The sequence below is a fragment of the Staurois parvus genome, unplaced genomic scaffold, assembly GCF_062004578.1.
Source record: "Staurois parvus isolate SC_StPar_1 unplaced genomic scaffold, SC_StPar_1.0 ptg000549l, whole genome shotgun sequence".
Classification (NCBI taxonomy): domain Eukaryota; kingdom Metazoa; phylum Chordata; class Amphibia; order Anura; family Ranidae; genus Staurois; species Staurois parvus.
The window spans coordinates 1,824,894-1,849,371 of record NW_028318345.1 but is presented as its reverse complement, the minus strand read 5'-3'; the positions used below and the strand labels follow the sequence as shown (position 1 = coordinate 1,849,371).

At 41.2% G+C, this 24,478-nt stretch overlaps 1 protein-coding gene across 1 annotated transcript in view; it reads right to left on the bottom strand.

The window, feature by feature from the left end:
- Positions 1-11,395: 11,395 nt before the first annotated feature.
- The window catches only part of SMC5 (structural maintenance of chromosomes 5), a 117,749-nt gene continuing 104,666 nt past the window's right edge, over positions 11,396-24,478 (bottom strand). Inside the window, exon 24 of the mRNA XM_089691060.1 lies at positions 11,396-12,430. Coding sequence (XP_089547186.1) covers positions 12,293-12,430 — 138 coding nt within the window. The 3' untranslated portion in view covers positions 11,396-12,292. The remainder of the gene's footprint in view (positions 12,431-24,478) is intronic.

The window sequence follows — 24,478 nt, the reverse complement described above, 5'->3', positions numbered from 1 at the left end:
GTACATTTCACAAGCAATATAAATCTACAGACAGAACTGGCATATAATGGGGTCCCGATAATTTTCTTGGTTAAAGAAGACAAAAAGATTTGAATAATACACTGGAGTGTGTATTGCATAAGCCATTTCATTAGACGCTTGAAAAGAAAATAAGAAAGTGGCAACTTTGAAATGTATGTTAGGAATGTACTAGGCAACTAATGGATAACATGTTTTGATAGACTAGCCTAGCAATAAGGGTTCATTCACACCTACTGCGTGTTTTTTCATGCACATTTGCATGAATATATGCATGTCTGCATGCAATTGATGAGCATTTTCTCATCTGCATTTGTCCTCTGAGGTCCCCTCTTTCTTTGGCCTTTTATGTGTACTGCAATGCATTGTGGTGCATTATTTGCGTTTGCAGTGCAGAAAAATGGTCTGCTGTACTTTTTCACTGCACTGTAATGGTGTGAACTATGCCCATAGGATAACCTGCAGTTTGGACTTCCGACTGCATCAAGTGTGAATGGGTCCCAAATAAGAAAGAGAAGTTTAGGGTTGAGAATAATTGTCAGTGGCTTCATACAAAGGTACAGTGGATATAAAAATGTCAGTTTTCTGTGATGTAAAAAAAATGAGACAAAGACAAATAATGTCAGAACTTTTTCCACATTTAATGTGACCTAAATTGTACAACTCAATTGAAAAACAAACTGAAATCTTTTAGGGGGGGAAGTAAACATAAAAAACTAAAATAATGTGGTTGCATAAATATGCACACCCTCTTATAACTGGAGATGTAGCTATGTACAGAATTAAGCAACCACATTCAAAATCATGTTAAATAGGAGTCAGTACATACCTGCCATCATTTAAAGTGCCTCTGATTAACCCCAAATAAAGTTCAGCTGTTCTAGTAGGTCTTTCCTGACATTTTCTTAGTCTCATCCTACAGCAAAAGCCATGGTCCGCAGAGAGCTTCCAAAGCATCAGAGGGATCTCATTGTTAAAAGGCATCAGTCAGGAGAAGGGTACAAAAGAATTTCCAAGGAATTAGATATACCATGGAACACAGTGAGGACGTCCCTCCAAAATTGATGAAAAGACAAGAAGAAAACTGGTCTGGGAGGCTACCAAGAGGTCTACAGCAACATTAAAGGAGCTGCAGGAATATCTGGCAAGTACTGGCTGTGTGGTAAATGTGACAACAATCTCCTGTATTCTTCATATGTCTGGGCTATGGGGTAGAGTGGCAAGATGAAAGCCTTTTCTGATGAAGAAAAGCATCCAAGCCCAGTTAAATTTTGCAAAAACACATCTGAAGTCTTCCAAATGCATGTGGGAAAATGTGTTCTGGTCTGATGAAACCAAGGTTGAAGGTAGTGACTAAAACTTCCTGACACCTCTATGCCTGTTCTGAAAATAGCACAGACACCCACCGCAAACAACTTTCGGCAGATAGGTGAACTCACCAAACACTTGAAATCCACGAATGTCTTTATTTAGTGGCAATACAATAAGTTGCGGAAGGCCTGACATAGAAGTGTTTTAGGCAGTCAGAAAGGAGTATTGGCTTTCCTAGCCCCAATGTGTGTCCTGTAAAGTAGGAAGTATTACAAAAGTCCATAGAGAAAGTATCATGCAATACAGATAAATATCAAGGTAAAAGCATAATGAACGATTAACCAGAGGACAACATAGGCCAGGGGTTTCAAACCTTTTGACTTTCCAGAGCCACAATGAAAGAATTGTAACATTAAGAATAGCCGATGAGCAGAAAGTCGGGCAGATCACAAGTTAATGATCACTGATATACATAATGTACCTATCTAGTAATAAAACTTAATTTTTTTGTAATACTTTTTATTATAAAAGTAATAGCGGGCAACATAAAACGAGTGTGATACTTGACACTGTTTTTGATAAACTAATCAAATCAATCAAACTAAACTAATCAATACAGTAATACTTCGGTTCATGAACTTAATTCGTTCCACGACTCTGGTCGCAAACCAAATTGGTCGTGAACCAAGGCAAATTTTCCCATAGGGATCATTGTAAATCAGGTTAATCCATTCTGATCCCTACCAACGAGGTCACAAACCTAATTTGGTCGCCAACCGAATGAAATTTTCCCATAAGGTCAATCCGTGAACTTTTTTGTTTTTGAACCACAAAAATATAAAACAAAGTACAGTACAGTACGGTATGAAGAGAGAGAACACTAACCTTGCTTGAGACATCTTCTGGCATGGAGAACAGGAAGGCAGGGGGGAGGCTTTTATTATTTGGAGGGAGAGTCCCCCTCCATAAGGACATTGGGGAGATTTCCTTCAGGGGTTTCCGCTTTCTTATTTGTCTCTTAGCTGCAGGCTCAGTTTTGGTGAAAAATCCGTCCAATCTCAATTGTCTTTTCCTACACTGCATAACCCTCCGGAAATGAGAGACCACGTTATAGTTCATCAGATTAAACACTTTGTTCGTTATAGTTATGTTGGGGTGGTGCTTCTGGTTACCTTCACTACCACTCTGCACTGTCTTTTTAACAACATGCTTGCTCTGCACATTCTTGTCACCTTCATTACCGCTCTGCACTTTCTTTACAACAACATGCTTGCTCTGCACATTCTTCTCACCTTCATTACCGCTCCGCACTTTCTTCTTACCACCATGCTTGCTCTGAATTTTCTTTGGAGCTATACTGGATGTCCGGTACAGTATGTGCTAAAAAAGCACACAAAAAAGCTTTACAGCACGCATGCACAGAGATGTACAGTACAGTACTGTACAGTATGTGCTAAAAAGCACACCAAAAAGCTTCTTAGTACTGTATCTTCACAGTATACTTTCAGTGTCTGTCTGTGACCACGATCTCGCCTACAGGAAGTCAGGGCCATATATCAGAGCAGGGAAGATGGCCGCAGCTCATGTTCGTCAACCGAAGTGGAGATCGCGAACCAAAGCAAATTTTTGCAAACTCTTCTGTTCACGAACCGAGTTGTTCGTGAACAGAAGCGTTCGTGATCCGAGGTATCACTGTAGCTGATTTGAAATCTCAAGATATTTTTGTACGAATTTTGCTCTTCATTTACTTCATCCTTGAAAATGGTTGCTCACAAAGATTCCGAAAACTAATGACATTAACAAGGTGTGATTGTGAAGAGTGGGATAATTTTCTATGGGAAGATAAAACTTAGTGAATACGTGCAGCCAAAGAAAAATTTGACTTTGTTTCTAGACTAAGTTTAAATGCATTTTAACAAAAAATCCCCCCCCCCCAAAAAAAAAAATTTTTTTTTAACTACTAGCCTACAGGGCACTTATACCCCCTTCCTGCCCAGGCCAATTTCCAGCTTTCAGTGCTGTTGCACTTTGAATGACAATTGCGCGATCATGCAACACTGTACCCATATGAACTTTTTATCATTTTTTTTGTGACAGATAGAGCTGTCTTTTGGTGGTATTTAATCACCTCAGGGTTTTTTATTTTTTCTTAAACAAACCAAAAACCACTGAAAATTTTGAAAACAAAAAAGTTTTTTCTTAGTGTTTGTTATAAAATTTTGTAAATAAGTGATTTTTCTCCTTCACTGATGTGCGCTAATGAGGCTGCAGTGATGGGCACTGATAGGCTGCACTGATGGATACTGATAGGTGGCACTGATGAGGAGGCACTGGTAGGTGGCACTGATGGGCATTGACAGGCATCACTGATGGGCACTGAAAGGCAGCACTGATACATGGCACTGATATATGGCACTGTTAGGCAGCACTGACTGACACTGTTAGGTGGCACTGACTGGCACTGATGCACACTGATAGGCAGCACTGACTGGCACTGATAGGTTGCACTGATTGGCATTGATAGGTGGCACTGACGAATGCAACTGAAAGGCAGCTCAGATGGGCACTGATATGTGGCATTGATGTGCACTGGTATGCACTGATATGTGGCATTGATGTGGCACTGGCACATGGCACTGATCGACACTGACAGCTAGCACTGATGGACTTTGACAGGTGGCACTGCTGTGGCTACACTGATCATCAGTGCCCTGATGATCAGTGTACAGTACATGTCCCCTCTGCAGAAAGCCGATTACCGGCTCTCCTCTCCTCTCAAGCTGTCAGCGTGAGAGCTCGAGAGGAGAGAAATTCCGATAACCGGCATTTCCGTGTTTACATGTGATCAGCTGTGATTGGACACAGCTGATCACATGACCTAGCCGACATCTTCGGCTCTTTCCATGATCGGCGATCTGCTGTGCCGAGCCGCACATGCGCAGTGAGAATGGGAGGATGTCATATGACGTCCTCTCAGAATGAGAGAACCACCTTGCGCCCGTCATTAGACTATATGGCGAGCGGGAGGTGGTTAAGCAAGTTCACAATTTTGTGTTGGGCCACATTCATAGTCATCTTCAGCCACATGCAGCCCGTGGGTCACAGGTTGGATACCCCTGACCTAGGCTATACATGTAACTGCAACTGCAGTTTCCATATACTGCGAAGGCAGAACATTGGTTGCTCAAAACACAGTATAAAATATGTTTTGTACACTGCACAAAAAATTAAAGGAACGCTTTTTTGATCAGAGTACAGCATCAAGTCAATTAAACTCCTGGGATATTGATCTGACCAGTTAAGTAGCAGAGGGGGTTGCTAATCAGTTTCAGCTGCTTTGGTGTTAATTAACAACAGGTGCACTAGGTGGGCAACATTGAGACAACCCCCAAAACAGGAATGGTTTTACAGGTGGAGGCCACTGACAATTTTATCCCTACTCATCTATTCTGACCATTTTGCATTTGGCTAGGGTCAATGTCATTACTGGTAGCATGATGCGATCCCTTTACCCTACAGAGGTTGCACAGGCAGTCCAACTCCTCCAGGATGGCACATCAATACATGCCATTGCCAGAAAGTTTGCTGGGTCTCCCAGCACAGTCTCAAGAGAATGGAGGAGATTCCAGGAGACAGTTACTCTAGGAGAGCTGGACAGGGCCGTAAAAGGTCCTTAACCCATCAGAAGGACAGGTATCTGCTTCTTTGTGCAAGAAGGAACAGGATGAGCACTGCCTGAGCCCTACAAAATGACCTCCACCACTGGTGCCCTGTGCTTTTCAGAGATGAGAGCAGGTTCACCCTGAGCACATGACAGACGTGAAAGGGTCTGGAGAAGCCGTGGAGAATGTTACGCTGCTTGTAATATTGTTCAGCATCGTTTTGGTGGTAGGTCAGTGATGGGCTGGTGAGGCATATCCACGGAGGGATGCACAGACCTCTACAGGCTAGATAATAACCCTGACTGCCATTTTGAGTTGCTACAATGAGATTTCAGCAAAATGAACTAGCCTGCTGCATCATTTTTTCACTTTGATTTTGGGGGTGTCTTTGAAGTCAGTCCTCTGTAGGTTGATAATTTAAGTTTCCATCAAACGATGGGGCATCCTTAAGTTCCTATCACCCAGTACATATTAGTATATAGTATAGTATTTTTCCTAATTGAAATATATGTTTTCAAAGTGTTCCTTTAATTTTTTTGAGCAGTGTATGTCTTCAGGGTGCACTGAAGATCGCATCCTCTAAATGTTCAGATGTATCAAAATCTTCACCAACATATTTTAATATAAGTGTTTTATTGAGGGCCCATTCACACCATTGTGCTGCATTGCATTAAAGCAGCCTATTCATTTGAACAAGCTGCTTAATGCATTAAATAAGGTGCATGTAGCATTTTTGCAGTGCTATGCAACAAACATCTGCCAGGAAGGTGTGTTGGCTGCCAATCAGGATAAATGGCACTGCATCATGATAATGTGTGTTACCATACATTGTGGTAACTAGTGCATGAAATTGATGGGAAAGAGAAAAAAAAAATAGCAAAAAGACGCTTCAGGACCTCATGAAAATTGAATAAAACAACCACTACATAGTGTGCTTTGCTAGTAAAGATTTTCTACAGGCTGCATACACTGACTCATTTTCAAAAAAACTGGTGGAAAATCGGAACCAATAAGGTTTTTATGTCCTAATGAGATATAAAAAATGTAGTTGTAATGGGCAACTTATTATTAAGCTTTTACAGATGGTAAAATATTATAGCACCATTATTTAGTATGGCATCCCAGCACACATGTACAGTGCATCCAGAAAGTATTCACAGCGCTTAACTTTTTGACACATTTTGTTATGTTATGTCAAATTTAAAATCCTAACACTGACGTACAAAGCTGTCCACCATACTGCCCCGAACTACATCACTGACCTAATATCCAAGTACCGCCCAGCACGCACACTCCGCTCCTCACAAGACCTCCTTCTCTCTAGTTCCCTGGTCTCCTCCTCCCATGCCCACCTCCAGGACTTCTCCGTCACCCATCCTCTGGAACTCCCTGCCCCAACCCATCAGATTATCACCTTCTCTCCTCTCCTTTAGGCGCACCCTGGAAACCCATCTCTTCAGGGAAGCCTACCCCACCCCCTGCTAACTTGTCGACCTCCTCCACTCTTCCTACCACTCCATCCCCCACAGCTATCTCCTCCTGTGCCACCATCCCCTCCCTCCTAGATTGTAAGCTCGAAAGAGCAGGGCCCTCGATCCCCTCATGTTTTGCATTGTATTGGTATTGTTCTGTCACATGTTCTGTCACCCTTTGTAGTGTACAGCGCTGGGCGAACTATTGGCGCTTTATAAATACTGCAGTATAATAATAATAATGTTACAGCCTTATTCCAAAATGGATTCAATTCATTTTTTTCCTCAACATTCTACAAACAATACCCCATAATGACAACACGAAAGAAGTTAGTTTTGAAATCTTTGCAATTTATTAAAAATAAATGATGAAAAAAATATGTACATAAGTTTTCACAACCTTTGCTCAATACTTTGTTGAAGCACCTTTAGTACCAATCACAGCCTCAAGTCATTTTGAGTATGATGCTACAAGCTTGGCACACCTATTTTTGGGGAATTTCACCCGTTCTTCTTTGCAGTACCTCTCAAGCTCCATCAGGTTGGATGGGGAGCATTGGTGCAAAGCCATTTTCAGATCTTTCCAGAGATGTTCAATTGGGTTGACGTCTGGGCCACTCCAAGACATTCACATAGTTGGCCTGTAGCCACTCCTTTCTTATGTGGGCTGTGTGCTTAGGGTCGTTGTCCTGTTGAAAAATGAACCATTGCCCTAATCTAAGGTCCGGAGAGCCCTGAAACAGGTTTTCATCAAGGATGTCTCTGTACATTGCTGCATTCATCTTTCCTTCGATCTTGACTAGTCTCCCAGTTCCTGCCACTGAAGAACATCCCCACAGCATGACGCTGCCACCACCATGCTTCACTGTAAGGATGGTATTGGCCAGGTGGTGAGCGGTGCCTGGTTTCCTCCAGACATGACGCTTGGCATTCAGGCCAAAGAGTTCAATCTTTGTTTCACCAGACCAGAGTTTTGTTTCTCATGGTCTGAGACTCCCTCAGGTGCTTTTTTGGAAACTCCAGGTGGGCTGCCATTTGCCATTTACTGAGGAGTGGCTTCTGTCTGGCCACTCTACCATATAGGCCTGAGTGGTGGAGTGCTGCAGAGATGGTTGTTCTTCTGGAAGGTTCTCCTCTCTCCAGAGAGAAATGCTGGAGCTCTTTCAGAGTGACCATTGGGTGCTTGGTTACCTCCCTGGCTAATGCAGGCCATAGACGGGTCGAACATCTGCCAATTTTTCGAAAAAAAAAAAACGAAAAATTGATCGTTCGTTCGGCCGACGTTACCATCGGTAAAAAAAAAAAAAAAAAAAAATTCGGCTGACAAAATCATAAAGTTCACCCCATAACTTCTGTCCCTTGCAGGTCACGGCTCATGCACGGATTTTATATCGGTAAAAAGAACAGCTGATTTGCCCATCATTGCCGGGAAAATCGGCCGATCGTCAAAATCGGCCGCAAATTTTCCAACATGACCGAAAAAAAAAATGTGCAAAAAACCCGAAAACCGGCCGACCAATTAACCCACTAACAGTGAGAAAATTGGCCGATTTTCAAACCGTCTATGGCCGGCATAAGGCTCTTTTCCCTCAATCACTCATTTTGGCCAGGCGGCCCGCCCTAGGAAGATTCCTGGTGGTTCCAAACTTCTTCCATTTACGGATGATGGAGGCCACTGTGTTCATTAGGACCTTCAATGCTGCAGAAATATTTCTGTCTCTACCCTTCCCCAGATCTGTGCCTTGATACAATCATGTCTTGGAGGCCTATGGACAATTCCTTGGACTTCATGGCTTGGTTTGTGCTCTGACATGCACTGTTAACTGTGGGACCTTATATAGACAGGTTTATACCTTTCCTAATCATATCCAATCACCGAATTTCTCCACAGGTGGACTCCAATCAAGTTGTGGAAACAGCTCCAGGATGATCAGTGGGAACAGGATTCACCAGAGCTCAATTTTGAGTGTCATGGCAAAGGCTGTGAATACTTATGGACATGTTTTTTTTTTCATTTTTTCTTTTTAATAAATTGCAAAGATTTCAAAACAAAATTCATTTACATTGTCATTATGAGGTATTGTAGGTAGAGTGTTGAGGAAAAAAACGAATTTAATCTATTTTGGAATAAGGCTGTAACATAACAAAATGTGGCAAAAGTTAAGCGCTGTGAATATTTTCTGGATGCACTGAACTTCTTAACGTACATGAGCTTTAATGCTAAAAATGCTGCGACTGTCTTTTCCTGAGATAAGGTGCGTCTACATTCATATCAAAATAAATGGGCTGCTTGAACGCACACAAATGTGTCAACAAGCATAAGTGTAAAGGGTCCAATAGTATACAATGTAAATCGCACTAAATGCTAGTTGGAGCTGCTGACCAACTCCTATCAGTTTCTGGGCAAAATTGACAATAATAGACAGAAAAATGACAGCGCTCCTTAATCCTCTTTTCTCCCACCTGGAGCAAATAGGTCTCGCCCACCTAATCTTGTATGTAAAAAAATATCTCAAGTACAATGTTTACTATCTGGAAGCAGTCTTAACTTCGTTCTGCTCTTCCTAGATTTCTCTGTTAAACACACTTCCTGTAAAACATTATGTCAAATAGCACACCAGTTCCACAGTAAAAATGTCAAACGTCTGACCACACTGAGCTTGTTTGGATTAGTGCAGCCCCAGCTTAGTGTGCTCCAAGCCTCAACAATTGGTGGATGACACTGTCCCAGCTTCCTGAGTTCCAAGCCTCTCTCTGGATCACTCTACATCACAGGCATTTAACTGACCAAGCCTCAGGCTTTCACCAGTGTTACTTCCTTTGATGTTGCACTGACCTGCCTCTCCAAAAGATGCACTGTCACATCCGTTCTTTTGCTCTTACTCTGAGAGCTAAGGCTCTCCTTGAAGGCAAAACAGAAAGGAAAATTCTCCTTGTGCAGTACAAACATAAAAGAGCTTTACTCGTGATAAAAGTACTAATCACAAGTGTACAGTCTATCCATGCATTCAGAACAGGGCCAACTCCCCACTGGTAACACCTGGTTGGGGCAGGCAATCCAAAATGGAATTCAACAGGTTAAGGTCCCCTTCTTCCACAGAAACTTGGCTCCCACCATAATCCAACGCATTTCGAAATCCCAGACACCTTGATGGTGTCTGGGCCTTCGAAATGCATTGGGTTAAGGTGGGAACCACTGGGGAGTTGGCCCCCTTCTGAATGCATGGATGGACTGTACACTTGTGAGTAGTACTTCTATCACAAATAAAGCTGTTTTCTGCTTGTACTGCACAAAAATAACTTTTCTGTTTTGCCTTCAAGGAGAGCCTTAGCCCCAAGAGTAAGAGCAAAAGAATGCATGTGACATCTTTTGAAGATGGTCAATGACTGCTCTGCACTGTGATACTATTAGATTGTGATATACAGTGCCCTGACAAAGTATTCAAACCCTTTGAAATTTTCCACATTTTGTCATGTTACAACCAAAAACGTAACTGTATTTTATTGGGAATTTATGTGACAGACCAACACAAAGTGGCACATAATTGACCAGACAGGTCAAGGATAAAGTTGTGGAGAAGATTATAGTATATTGTACCAGTGGCAGTCGAATAAGGAGAGTATAACAACAGGTGATAATTGTGCTGAAGTATATTTGGTTTATTACGTTCAGGTATTGTTGAAATCTCTGTAATGCTGTCTTGCTGCTTGCTTGAAAATATCACCTAATGCAACCTGAAACTTTGCAACCAAATCTTTAAAAAGAACTAAAAGTGCCAAGACGGTTTTTAAAATGGAGCAGAGAAAAAAGGATTATTTTTCTTTAGTTGCAGTAGGGTTTTATAATGAGTCTAGGCACAATACCACTTTCATCTTGCCTGACAAAGTTAGATTGTGCCAATCATCAATACACTCACCAGATTTAAGCTGTAAAAGTAGCCCAGACCTAAAATCGTGGGTGTGCTCTCTAAACCAAGTCAAACAAGACAAGGCATACAGATATGTCCAAATGTCCTAAAATGTCAACTATACTGTTGACTTTTCCAAATCTACCATATTCTCATAAAACAGACACTTGCTTCAAAACACTGTACAGAAGTAACATAAGCATAGCCCTCTTAATTACAAAACTTTAAGCAGTAGTAAAGGCTGACGAAACAAAAACGCTTTTCCCTGCCTGACAATGTCATGTGTCAGTATGCATCACATACAAGCACATTATGAAAGACTTGCCTAAAAACTAATCCTTCCAGCAGCGGACTGTCACCGCTAACAGGACTTCCAGCTTCACCCAGTCTTCCCTCCGGGTTTGCGGGACCCGGCTGTTTGAATGGTCAAGCCACAATGACGTCACTCCCATACAAGCGCACAGAGCTGTGAAGGGACAGCATAAATATGCCGTCCCTTCAAAGTGCACCAGCTGTAGAGACAGTGAATATCTCCTAAACGGTGCACAGATTCCTTGTACCTACAAGGTCAGCTTTATTATAATCTGACCTCTGGGTACAAGAGTCCAAGCAGTGTTTACTACCACTTTAACTTAATAAGCAATCCTAGCTAAACCATGTTTGTTCCATTACAAAGAGAACAGAGGGCCCTACTATTCAACTCTAAATAATATACTTACTCTAGTTCAATGAATATATCTGAGTCTTTGTCATATTTCGAAGTAAAAGAATACTACTCACCATAAATCTTAGTAAAGTGCATAGTCCAAACTTCTTATTTTGCCACAAGACCAGCTTTTAATTACATGTGTATGCTGTGACCTTTTTATTTCTAGTCAAGTAATTATGGTCATCAAAAATGTATTAAATAATATGTAACAATACATTTATTTTATTCATAAAGGTACCGGTATGTTAAAGAACATTTAGAATTCCTTTTTTTAGAATGAAGAGATATGTAAAACAAGAAACAAGTGCAATAATATTGGCAATAAAGTGATATTTGCATTTATTTAAGTCTGTGTACTGAAGTGCATTTTTCTTGAAGTCATCAACAGACATTTGAAAAATAAATGTACATTTTTCTTAAAACTATTAAAGTAGCCATTCAACTAATAACTAATTAGGTCATTGATAATGAATCTGGATAAGATAAAGCAGAGCACCAGACAAAAATGTATTTTTAGTTGCAGTGAGAAAGGGTTTTACATGTTTTAACTATTTATTTTTGACATTGTGTTGGGGAGATCAATCCTCACTAATAATCATGGGGACAAATGTCACAAAGACCAATGTAATAGGAAACCTAAAATGTATTAATTTTTAATAGTAGATAAATAGAAGGGATATTCTTCAAAGGTAGACAGCTATTCCAGCGACTTTCATCAAGAGATTGGCTTTTCTCTTACTTTGAGATTTCTACATGTTTCCTGCCATCTCACAGGGAAAGAAGTGCAAGCAAAACAGCCAGATGAGGACAAAGATACACACTCAATCTTTTCCAAATGAAATTAAAAGAAAAAAAAAAGTATGGGCTGGAGTTCTGATATGCTAAGCTACAAAAGTCTTGTTCCCCTTGTAATTTCCTCTGCCCATGTGTTGCAAGACATTTAGGCCATTGAATATAACCACGCATCAAAAATATTGGCTGTATAACTAGACTTTTTAGGCTGGAGAGTCAGGAAATCTAAGATGCAAGTATAAATTTGTCATTTAGGTGACCTTCTACCTAAAACCTAATCATCAAGTTTAGAGGGTGTGCTTTTTTAAACCTTAAAAAAATGCATAGCATATATCAAATATACTGTGCTGCCCTGAAGTATAAAAAAACTTGACATTTTTGCTATCTGACGACATCTACTATAAAGATGGTAATCCAAGGTCACTCAGCCGCTATAGCTACTCTTCGGCGTCTTCGATGGAAAGCTTTTAAGTTCCATTTTGTGGGTTCAAGCATGCACGGTCCATTGTAGACAAATAATACAGTCATCTTGTCAGCATAAGTAAGATTCTGAAGAAGCTGTGTGAAAAAAAAATATTGTGAACATTCATAGAGACATTTGTGTTAAATATTCTAATTATTACTGTATATTTTCAATGTTCAGTCTAATATTTCTACTGTGTGGGGAAATGTATGAGGGCCATTTCCCTACTCTACAGATAGCGCAAAGGAACAAGGACCTTTCTCCCTCATGCCTTCCTGATCGTGCAATTGTAAAAGAATATCCTCCCAATGGATTGTTGGTGCCAGGAGAGAGTTTATGCCTCTGAAATTGCAGCTACTACAGTAAGAATGCTCATCAATAGCAGAGCGGAGATAAGGCTATCCAGTGCCCAGGGCGGAGATGCCAAACTGCCCCTTCTCCCCAGTTTTATTTTTCAAAGAAGCTCAGCTCTATCAATTTACTGAATAGAAGATCTTCCTAATTATTAGATGCAAGACTTCTCTTTACAGATAGGTGTAAACACTGGAGAGGAATATGAGAGGAATTTAAAATTGTTGGTGACCTGTTTAGGAAATCACAGGGCTCCATACAGGCTACTAGATTTTTCCTGCTTAGGTGCAGACTTGGGGAAGGGAGGGTGAGTGAGGGTTAATTGATGTTAGGGTGAGAAAGACCTTAGAGATAAAATTCTCTTCTGCACAGAGAACCTTACACTGAATGCTTGCAGCACCTAAACACAACCAGCAGAGGATGGTATGGCAAGCAGGCATGATCTGACCCTCAAAATATTTTTCCTCTGACTTTCACTTTGCCTATGAAACATGTACAGGATGAGCAGTAAGGAGACTCCAGTTAATCTAGTGGGAAAACAGTGAATATACAAAACACATTGTTGTTGTTTTCTCCGCTGAGATTGGTCAGCTGGAGGTCTCAAGTTCTTACTGGTGAAGCCAAGAGACATGGGGATCGGCACCCAGACTGGCCACAGTCCAGTATGATCACTATCTTGCTATAATCAGAAGAGCAGAGATTGATGAACCCCAGTCTCGGGACTGGGCAGCGCTCCTCCCATCCCATACTGGTAGCACTGTGCCAACCAATGCTACTTTTCCAGCTCAATGTTTTCTTCATTTCACCCTGTTTGTTTGGCAGGAAGTCTCTGACCCATGGCACACAACAGGAGAAGAGTACAATGCTGCTTGGTGATGTTCCCCCTGCCCCAGCTCACACTCTGTGCCTCCACTCCCACTGATCACAGCTACTTCCTGTCTTTTGATCTCCACGCATTCCTCTTCATTTCGGGTTTTAAGACTTTTTTTCTCCCCTCCTTCTTTTGTTAGCAGTTTAAAAGTGAGCATCTGGGAGAGTCTGTGGGTCCACCATGCATCTGCCAGGGGATAGTACAGTGCCACTGTACTGCAAGTTTTATCAAAATCCTACAACATGGTATTGAGGAGAAGAATGCCACGCCCCAGCCCCCATCTGTAGAACCATGCTGCTACTATCAGCCTTCGGCTAAAAAAAAGAATAGGAACTGTCCTTTGTGGTTCTTGATCACATAATCATCGTGATTAGCCAATTATGTAGATAACTTTGATGCAGAAAACAATTTGTTGCTGTAGTGAAATGAGCCACTTTTAAATCACACTGTGTGCTCTGGAGCCAGGCTGTAGAATCCCATAATCCTGGATCTGAATGGTTCTGATTATTTTGATTATCAATACTAGCCAATAATGTAGATCACAGAAAATGTTTGTCACAGTCTTGGATCTTCTCACTTCCTACCACAGAAGATAAATGTGATTTTGTCCCTAGCCCCGATTCTCATTAGAGCATGTTACACCCTTATTTAGGGTGCAACATGTAATTTGGTCCCACCAATATGGTACACACAAACAGAAACTGCAAATAGAAATTTTCCTTCTTCCCATGTTCCTTATGGTAATTCACAGAACTACAGGTATTACAATGTACCGCTTTCCCAGTGTGTCATCTTCTACACATGGAGTGGATAATCCTGACCAGGTTTGAGCAATAGAACTTGGAGCCACTGAAATCTAGAAAAGTTTACGCTTAACTATATACCAGCAGTATTCTTTGAAGACACACTTAGTAGGCCTGTCGGGCCAAGCACCAGGGGCTCTCTCCTTTTTTTAATGGTCGCTGCATGCATTTATTCTCCATTTCTCAGTGGCTTTGCTATGGCTCTGCTGGAAAGAATGCCACACATTCGCTCCTCTCTTTCCCTCAATACAGCATCAATGAAACATCTCTTTGCTGCTCTTATTGGCAAAGAGCAACCTGGAACTTTGATTTTCAATCCGTTCCTTCTGAGCCATCAGCAGCAGAAACTCAGAAACTGGGGCTGATTTACCAAAACTGGAGAGAGCAAAATCTGGTGCAGCTCAGAATAGAAATCAATCAGCTTCCATTTTTTTTGTCAAAGCTTAATTGAACAAGCTGATGTTATAAGCTGGTTGGCTACCATGCACAGCAGGGACAGATTTTGCACTCTCTGGTTTTAGTAAATCAACCCCATTGTCTGCTGCTGAGCTGCTCAAATCCTTTACTGATGAGCTTACCCCTGAGGAGTCACAGTCTACTGCTAGTGCTCCTAAGTTAAAGCAAAACCCACACAGGTGTGAACCAGGGGTTAGGATACTTTCACACTGCTCATTTGCAAAAACACATGAATCCATTTAATTTTATTAACACACCAAACATGCACCAAAAATGCAGCAAGCAGGCCTTTGAAAAATGGAACAGACCTGCAACTTAACAGTGCGAGGAGTTCCATAGCATTTATGCATGCATTTTCCTTCTGTTTTTGCGTAAAAAAAAAAAAAAAAAGCGGAAGAAAATGGATCATTGTGAAAGCAGCCTTAGCCCCGGTTTACACTAGAAAGCACAACGTACATTTTTTTCCCCGTTTTTGCGAACGTGCATGTGAATCTATTGTAATACATTCAAAACGTATTAAATTCCATTGTGTACCTGTGTTCAGTTTGAACTTAATTTGCTTAATTTTTCTGTGAAAAAATGATCAGGGAGATCCTTTTTGAGTGCATTTACAAAGGAAGATTGCAGTGGTTACAATTTCAACAAACAAGTGACCTGAATCAACATCAGATTCTGCATCAATATACTGAAAACCTTTGAAGCAACACAATTTAGCATGGCAATTGCTCTTTTTGCCTTTGGGATACATCTGACCTTTTTTAGCACAATTTTGCCACGTGTGATATCTTGTATGCACCTTCTGTGGTTCCATTTTTGATTTTTAATTGTGCCTCAGCAGTTACTGGGTTCTTGTAATATCATTTGCTTCACTAAAAGTAACAATGGCTCTGACTTATTAAAGTTATTGTAAACTTTTTTTTTTTTTTTTAAGATAACAAACGTGTCATACTTACCTGCTCTGTTGGGAGGTTTTGCACAGAGCAGCCCCAAATTTGTAACCGATTGCTTTTTCTCTGATAAACGTTGGCTGGTAGTTTACACTGATGCCACATGGAATGTTAAATCTTCACCCAGATATATGACCATTTTATACTTTCAACAACTAAATTTGTTTTTGAGAGGTGGGCCACATAATCGTTTCACCGTCTATATTAAGTGGTATTCTTTCCTCTGCAAGTACTATATGTCTATTATCTGTTGCAATCTTTTTTTATTATTAGTACAAAAATTCTTTATCTTTCTCATTGAGGGACATAGGCATTTAGAGACTGTTGTAAAGTCCAAAACGCAGTCCAATTGAGAGGTGGGAAACAACAGCAAAAAATTAACAGGCCCACAAAAAAACCCAACCGAACTGGTTACTGCCTGCAATTTAAAGAGCCATCTGCAGGACATTACGTCCAGACCTGGCACCGGAAAAGCCCTGAGCAACCACCTAGTAAAACATGAGAACTTATAAACAGGAGCCCAGGTGACAGACTTTCAGTTTTGGGAAATAGCCTGATGCCAAAAAAAACCCCAAGAAGCAGCACAGATCTAGTAGAATACATCTTGACAAGTAAGGGTAGAAAAAGATCCTATATGACCATAGGCCTGAATGATGATCTGTCAGCTGCTGAGAAATGGACGAACAGGAAGCAAGCTCCAATTTACAGGGACCATCAGGTAAAACAAAGAGACAGGCAATCAAGGGGACCTCTCCGAGATGAAAAAACAATGTTCTGGTTGAGGAGAAAGGCCAAAATTACCTGAAGAAGAAAGAAGGTTCTGGGCGTTAACTCCAAGAATTAACATTTTTTGCATACTTAACACGAGGTCAGCTTGCCTTGATGAAAGTCTGCATATCTGATACCCAAAGGGTCATTGGGGATGCTGTAAATCACTGTAGTAGTCTGTGCTACATACAGTGAAAGCTGAGAGCAGCTTTCCCTCTACACTATGACTACCAGGGGTCGCGCAACTATTTATAGAATGTATTTTTCCCCTCTATACAAAACATTCTCTGATTGGACAAGGAGGAGACAGAAGGAGTGATGGTATCACAATCTCTGCTATGCTCAATAATAGAAAAAAATACAAGATGTTTCATGGATGCGCAGGGTTCCAAGCCAGTGGCCCCAAGTGGTCAATGTGCAATAGGGAAGCTGCTCACATAAAACCCAGATGATCATGGCTCTCACTATATATACTGTGAGACTACTACAGTGATTTACGGCATCCCCAGAGGCCCTTAGGATATTAAATATGCATACTTATATTAAGTCCACCTGGCCAACATAAATAGGCAAACCATAATTCTTGGAGTTCAGTTTTAACACCACTTTTCTCTCTGTAAAAGGATTCTTTCCAGGACAAAGCCAACAGCTCAGACACACCTCGCAAAGGTAATGATGACAAGAAATACAGCCTTGTGAGTTACAGTGCAAAGGGGAATATGCCCGATAGGCTCAAAAGGCAGTTTCTGAAGCACTAAGAGAACTACATTCAGATCACACAAACCACAGGGGGAACCACATGAGAGACACCCTGGGAAAAGGATCACAAGCACTTACACGAGGATCTTCCTTGATGCTGATCCAAGCATAACATCTTGCTCACTAAATTTTTAGGGGTGAAAGTTTCTATCCTTACACCAAGCAAAGTATGCCTTCTAAGTGCAATGACAGACCTTATGGGAAGTACACTTCCTTTTTTTTTTTTTTTTGTATTGTGGGAATCACTGAATCAGAGTTGCCCAAGACCAGGGCTTCAACAGACATGCCGTTAAAGCCAGCAAACCTGAATCAGGATGGCAAATTGGTCCTTGAGACAGAAGATCAGGACGATCCAGAAAAGCCCATGGAGCATCTGCTGAAAGTCTGATCAGAACAGAGTATCATAACCACCTAACCAAGTCTGCAGCTACAGTCAGGTCCATAAATATTGGGACATCGACACAATTCTAACATTTTTGGCTCTATACACCACCACAATGGATTTGAAATGAAACGAACAAGATTTGCTTTAACTGCAGACTGTCAGCTTTAATTTGAGGTTATTTACATCCAAATCAGGTGAATGGTGTAGGAATTACAACAGTTTGCATATGTGCCTCCCACTTGTTAAGGGACCAAAAGTAATGGGACAATTGGCTTCTCAGTTGTTCCATGGCCAGGTGTGTGTTATTCCCTCATTATCCCAATTACAATGAGCAGATAAAAGGTCCAGAGTTAAGTGTGCTATTTGCATTTGGAATCTGTTGCTGTCATCTCTCAAGATGAGATCCAAAGAGCTGTCACTATCAGTGAAGCAAGCCTTCATTAGGCTGAAAAAACAACTGTTTGGAACATTCTTAAAAAGAAGGAAGGCACCGGTGAGCTCAGCAACACCAAAAGACCCGGAAGACCACGGAAAACAACTGTGGTGGATGACCGAAGAATTCTTTCCCTGGTGAAGAAAACACCCTTCACAACAGTTGGCCAGATCAAGAACACTCTCCAGGAGGTAGGTGTATGTGTGTCAAAGTCAACAATCAAGAGAAGACTTCATCAGAGTGAATACAGAAGGTTCACCACAAGATGTAAACCATTGGTCCATTTGTAACATGTTACATCCTTGAATATGGGTGTAACAGGTAGCATGTTATAAAAGGTGAACTTATCCTTTAAAGGTCAGACCTGCTATGCCAAATACTGCGAAAGGTACATTAAAACTTGTAGTGGTCACTACTGTTTGTGTGTAAAGCGTGGTAGCAGTTACTGTCTGTGTGTGAAGAGTCAACTGCAGAGTTAACTAAACCCAGTGATGATCACTGTCAATCTGCTGGCACTTAAGACTGTTGTCCCTTGAGCTGGAACATTTCTGTGCAGTGTGAGGCTGAGATTGCCACTGTCACAGCAAGATAAAGAGACTTGACCCTTAATTAGGCTGAAAGCCAAATGCTGGTCCAGACCCAGTATTAGGAAGTAGAGGTTTCATCCTATGGAGGACCTACTAGGGTGGAAGCCACAATACTCACTGGTGGTGAAGTATGCCTTCCATGTGCAATGATAGACCTTAAAAAAAGCAGTAATCCTAGCTTTTAAAATCGTAAAGAATCACCGATTCAGAGATACCCCCTCTCATAAACTGGGTTTCCATGGCCATGCTGGTAAAGCCAGAGATTGTAAATCAGGATGGTGAATCAGTGATTGAGACAGAAGATCCAGGTGATCTGGAAGAGCCCATGGACAGTCTGTCTGGAGTTTTACTGCATACAGTATGTCAAATTATCCATCCCACATCTTCACCTTTCTCGTCTGATCCATATAAACCATGAACAGCGACATCGCCCAAACCCACAAAAAGGAGCCAGCACACAAAAATGAGACTCTCAAATAATTACCAATATGTCAATAGCAAAACATGCAGTAAAAAACACCAAAAACTTCTGGTTCATCCCTGATGGTTATTTTTATGCCACTGTCTCACTTAACCTCGATCTGATGACCCTCCAGATAGTCTAATTGCCAACTTCCTAAAGCTTCAAGATGTTGATTAGAAGACAAGACTTCTCTGATATTTAAGCCCCTGCAGGACTACTCTGTCCAGGGAAGACAGGTGCTGTTGCCATCAATGGCACCCAGAGTAGTACCGAAGAGATGCTGTCCTTCGATGGCAATGCAGAGCATGCAGTTGAGGTGTATGTTATGCAGTATAACACCTAAACCACAGTGATCTCTGACTGTGTGCTGACACAAAACCAATGCAGGAGAGATGGGCAACAGGACAACCATTTGCAACAAACATTCTATGACCAAAGGATCAACCACAGCAGTGACTAGATCTCTTTTAATAGACTTTGACCAGTCAGCCAGAGTTTGGCACAGTCAAAAGTCACAGCTAAGAGAGTATGAAGAGCAGGACCTGCCAGCAAGAACATAGCTATAGAGAGGGCTTTTAACCACTTATAATTGTAGTCCTAAAAGACAGGTGTATCTTCTACCAGAACAGTAGTTAAGACAGGATACTGCCGGATCCATAGTGAGGGCAGACCACATTTTAACAAAGTCCTCTTAAACGGGTACAAAACAAATGAGCATTTGGGGAAGCAAACATCTTGTTGGACTGTTTCCAAACTCCAGAGAGGAAGGCTTGGATCAGTGGGAAGGTTTTGATGGTGTTAGGGGCCCTAAAGCACTGGTGGAAGCAACAGGCTAATTCTTTAATTTCAGAGAGACTCTAGGAACAACACTGTTCCAGGCTGCAGACATTGGCCGAATCAGTAGGCAGGCTGTAAGTAGCAATAGAGCCATTAGTAGAAAGTTAGCTGGGGGCACCTACAACAGTGAGACTGCCCCGTTTATAAAATGAGACATGTTGCATCCGAGTGGCAGTGAAGCAATGTAAAGCTCAGTGTATAAAGCAAGGCCTCAGGAACTCAGATAACCCAACTGTTGCTAGCAGGGGAGGGTCCGATAGCCAAAGGTTTTAGCTGTCAGGCAGCAGGAATGGACTGAAAATCAAAGATCTACATCTTTGCAAAGCAGGAGCAGCAGTGGGGAGATGCTTCCTTGGTGGCGAACGGTGTGAAAGAGCACAGATCACTTACGTGACACACTCCATCTAGTGGAGCATATCAGTGCTCAGTCCCTCAGGTTTAATCTTTTACAGTTGAAAGCTGGTATTTTAATGGCGCCCGGTGCACCAAACAGATGAGGTAGCTCCAGATGTTCAGCCTGATTTCTCCCACTCACACAGTGATTTGTCAGAGACAGGAGAAGCACTGAGGCAATGTCCAGATAACTAGAACTACAGAATCTAGCTCTAGCAGCTTTGTAGAGAAGTCTTGACTGAAGAAAAATGAAAAAAATAGCTTTAAGAAAAATTTTACACATGTGCGAGTAAAGGCAGGCATCCTGATACTTTTAGCAATATAGTGTATGTAAAAATCTTTACACGCACATGAACTTTAAAGGCATCCCAGTCTTACTGTTATTATTATACAGGATTTATATAGTGCCAACACTTTGTGCAGCGCTTTACAGTCTTAGTCCGTAAGGTTTAATATTGAGTTGGCCCATCCTTTGCAGCTATAACAGCTTCAACTCTTCTGGGAAGGCTGTCCACAAGATTTAGGAGTGTGTCTATGGGAATGTTTGACCATTCTTCCAGAAGTGCATTTGTGAGGTCAGGCACTGATGTCGGACGAGAAGGCCTGGCTCGCAGTTTCCACTCCAATTCATCTCAAAGGTGTTCTGTCAGGTTGAGATTAGGACTCTGTGCAGGTCAGTCAAGTTCTTCCACCCCAAACTCGCTCATCCAAGTGTATGGATCTTGCTTTGTGCACGTGTGTGCAGTCAGAAACCTGAATCCAATGATTTGGAGGGGTGTCCCAATACATTTGGCAATATAGTGTACAGTGGGGAAAATTATTATTTGATCCTCTGCAGATTTTGTAAGTTTGCCCACTTGCAAAGAAATTAGGGGTCTATAATGTTTATCATAGGTGTATTTTAAATGATAGAGACACAATATCAATCAAAAATCCAGAGGAAAAACACAATACAAATGTTATAAATTGAGTTACAGTTCATTGAGTAAAAAGTATTTGATCCCCAAGAAAAACATGACTTAGTACTTAGCGGAGAAACCCTTGCTGGCAAGTACAGAGGTAAGACGTTTCTTGTAGTTGGCTACTATGTTTTCATGTACTGTATCTCAGGAGGGCTTTTGGTCCACTCTTCCTTACAGAACTTCATTAAATCCTTAAAGGATATGTTCACCTTTTGAACAAAAATAATAAATGCACATTTTTACCTGCAAAAAAAGCATTTATTATTTTTGGCCAAAGGAGCCTGTAAAGCATTGCACCAGCGATCAGTATATCACTGATGCCATGCAGGTCTCCTGCAGACCTGTCAGAATATCTGCTTGCTGTACGGGATGTACGAGCAAGCTGATATACTGCCAAGGAAGCTTCAATGAATTACCACAGCACTCCACAACACTGTGGTAGTTCACTGAAAACTACAAGCCCACAGGCGCTAAGGCTGTCAGGACTTGTAGGCACGCATTCACAGAACACTGTAAATGAGTGAAGTGGTCATGTGGGCGGAGCTCCGCACAGTCGCACTGTTTTTCAAATCTGACAGATGGTATGGGGAATCTTCTCCCCGTACTATCAGAGGGAGGAAGGGCGGCTGCGGCTATGGGGTAACATGTTCCAAAGATGAACTTATCTGTTGTTTCTTGGTTGTCGCTTGGCAACTCAAAGTTTCAGCTCCCTCCATAAATTTTCTATAGGATTAAGGTCTGGAGTGGTGGCTAGGCCACTCCAGGACCTTAATGTACTTCATCTTGAGCCACTCCTTTGTTGCCTTGGCAGTATTTTTTAGGTCAACGTCTGCTGAAAGACTCATCCATGACCCATCTTCAGTGTTCTGGCTGAGGGAAGAAGGTTCTCATCCAAGATTTTACAATACATGGCCCCGTCCATTGGCCTACTACCGCTAAAAGAGGTAGTAGCACTGATAACTTAATTCTGCATTTTCCTCTCTGACCTTAATGCTGAACTCCAGGCAGATATAAAATAAACAAATTTAAAGCAGCATTTAAATGTATTCATTTATAGATTGATAAATGTACTGCTTAAATGCAGCAATTGTAAGCACTTAAATTGACTTGATATTTGCCTCTTACAAACCTTTACACAGAAGCACTTACACCTTTAGCAGAGAAAAAGCCCCAAACCATAAGGTTTCCACCTCCGTGCTTGACTGCAGGGATGGTATTCTTAGATTTGTTTCCTCCAAACACGGTGAGTCGGTTAACGCCAAAGAGCTCAATTTTGGTGTCATCTGATCACAGCACTTTCTCCCAATCCTTCTCTGAATCATGTAGATGTTCAATAGCAAACTTCAGGTGGGCCAGTACATGTGCTTTCTTGAGGAGGGGGACATTGCGGACACTGCAAGATTTCAGTCCATGATGGCGTATTATGTTATCTATGGTTTGTTTGGTGACTGTGGTCCCAACTGCCTTGAAATCATTCACAAGCTCCTCCCTTGTAGTTCTGGGCTGATCCCTCAATTTTCTCATGATAATCCTTACCACATTAAGCGAAATCTTGCTCCAGACTGAGGGTGATTGATGCTTATTTTGTATTTCTTTCACTTGTGAATAATCACTCCAACAGTTGTCTCCTTCGCATGAAGCTTCTTGCTGATGGTCTTGTAGCCCATTCCAGCCTTGTGCAGTTCTACAGTCTTGTCCCTGATGTCCTTTGACAGCTCTTTGGTCTTGCCCATGGTGGTGAGGTTTGAATGGAAGAAAGAGATTCTGTGGACAGGTGTCTTTTATACACATAACGAGTTGTCGTTAGGAGCACCTTCGTAAATTGACAGGACTGTGTACCACAGGAGCACATAGCCTGTCTGTGGGAGTCAGAATTATTGTTGGTTGGTAGGGGATCAAATACTTATTTTACTCACTAAACGGCAACTTAATTTATTTGTATTGTGTTTTTTGGTTGATATTCCGTCTATATCATTTAATATTCACCTTTGATAAAAATTATAAACCCTTAATTTCTTTGTAAGTGGGCAAACTTACAAAATCTGCAGTGGATCAAATAATTATTTTCCCCACTGTATATGTGATAAGTGTCAGAATTGATGTGGTGGTAAAGTGGTTAAAAAGGAGAAGTATAGCCAAAGCCATTTCTGAAAAGATCCTAAGCAAATGGTCAGGATCCACCTAGTATCCTGAATCGGCGACAGAGATTGACAGTCATGGCTCTCTGCTCAGAGCAGAAAGAGAAGAACTGAGCGATCAACGGTGTTTGATTTCTCAGTTCTCACTGTAGAGCCGGCAGAGAACAAATGTAGCAACAGATAGATGCTGCATCCACCTAGGCAAGTATAAATGTTTGTTTGTACAAGACCATACTTCTCTTTTAAAGAAAGCTCTGCCACAAACAACTCTCAGGAAGGACAGCATACCCAGCTGTGCCATAAGGTGTATTTTGCTCTGACAACTCGGGCAGTATCCTTTAAGCCACTAGTTTCCTGAAAGTACTGGTGTTAATATTTGTCAATCTGTTCTCCAAGAAAAAAGAAGAAAAATATATATGCTGTTCCCCTTCAAAAAGAAGATTGCTGAGAACTATTCACACTAGACTACTCTAATAGGACAAGAGGTGGTGTATCATCAAGATTTCAAGGCGGGTTAACATATTCTCCAGATCACCTGAAGGCTTCTGTAGAAACACTAAACAGAACATCAGGCAGATAATTACTTCTCTAATGCAAGAAAAGTAATCAGAACTGTGCCATAGTCTCACTAATGGGTTAAAAAAATATAGTGTGGCTGCTATCCTGTTTGATGTATACCACCAAAATTATGCAGAATTAAGTGAACAGATCGACTACCTCTTAATCCCTACAAAATCTATAGTGTGAACAATATCTAAAAGTGCAATGTGCATATACAGTGTGGAAAATTATTATTTGATCCCCTGCAGATTTTGTAAGTTTACCCACTTACAAAGTAATGAAGGGTCAATAATTTTTATCATAGATGAATTTTAAATGATAGATACAGAATATTAACCAAAAATCCAGAAAAACCACAATACAAATGTTATAAATTGAGTTGCAGTTCAGTGAGTAAAATAAGTATTTGATCCCAAAGCAAAACATGAC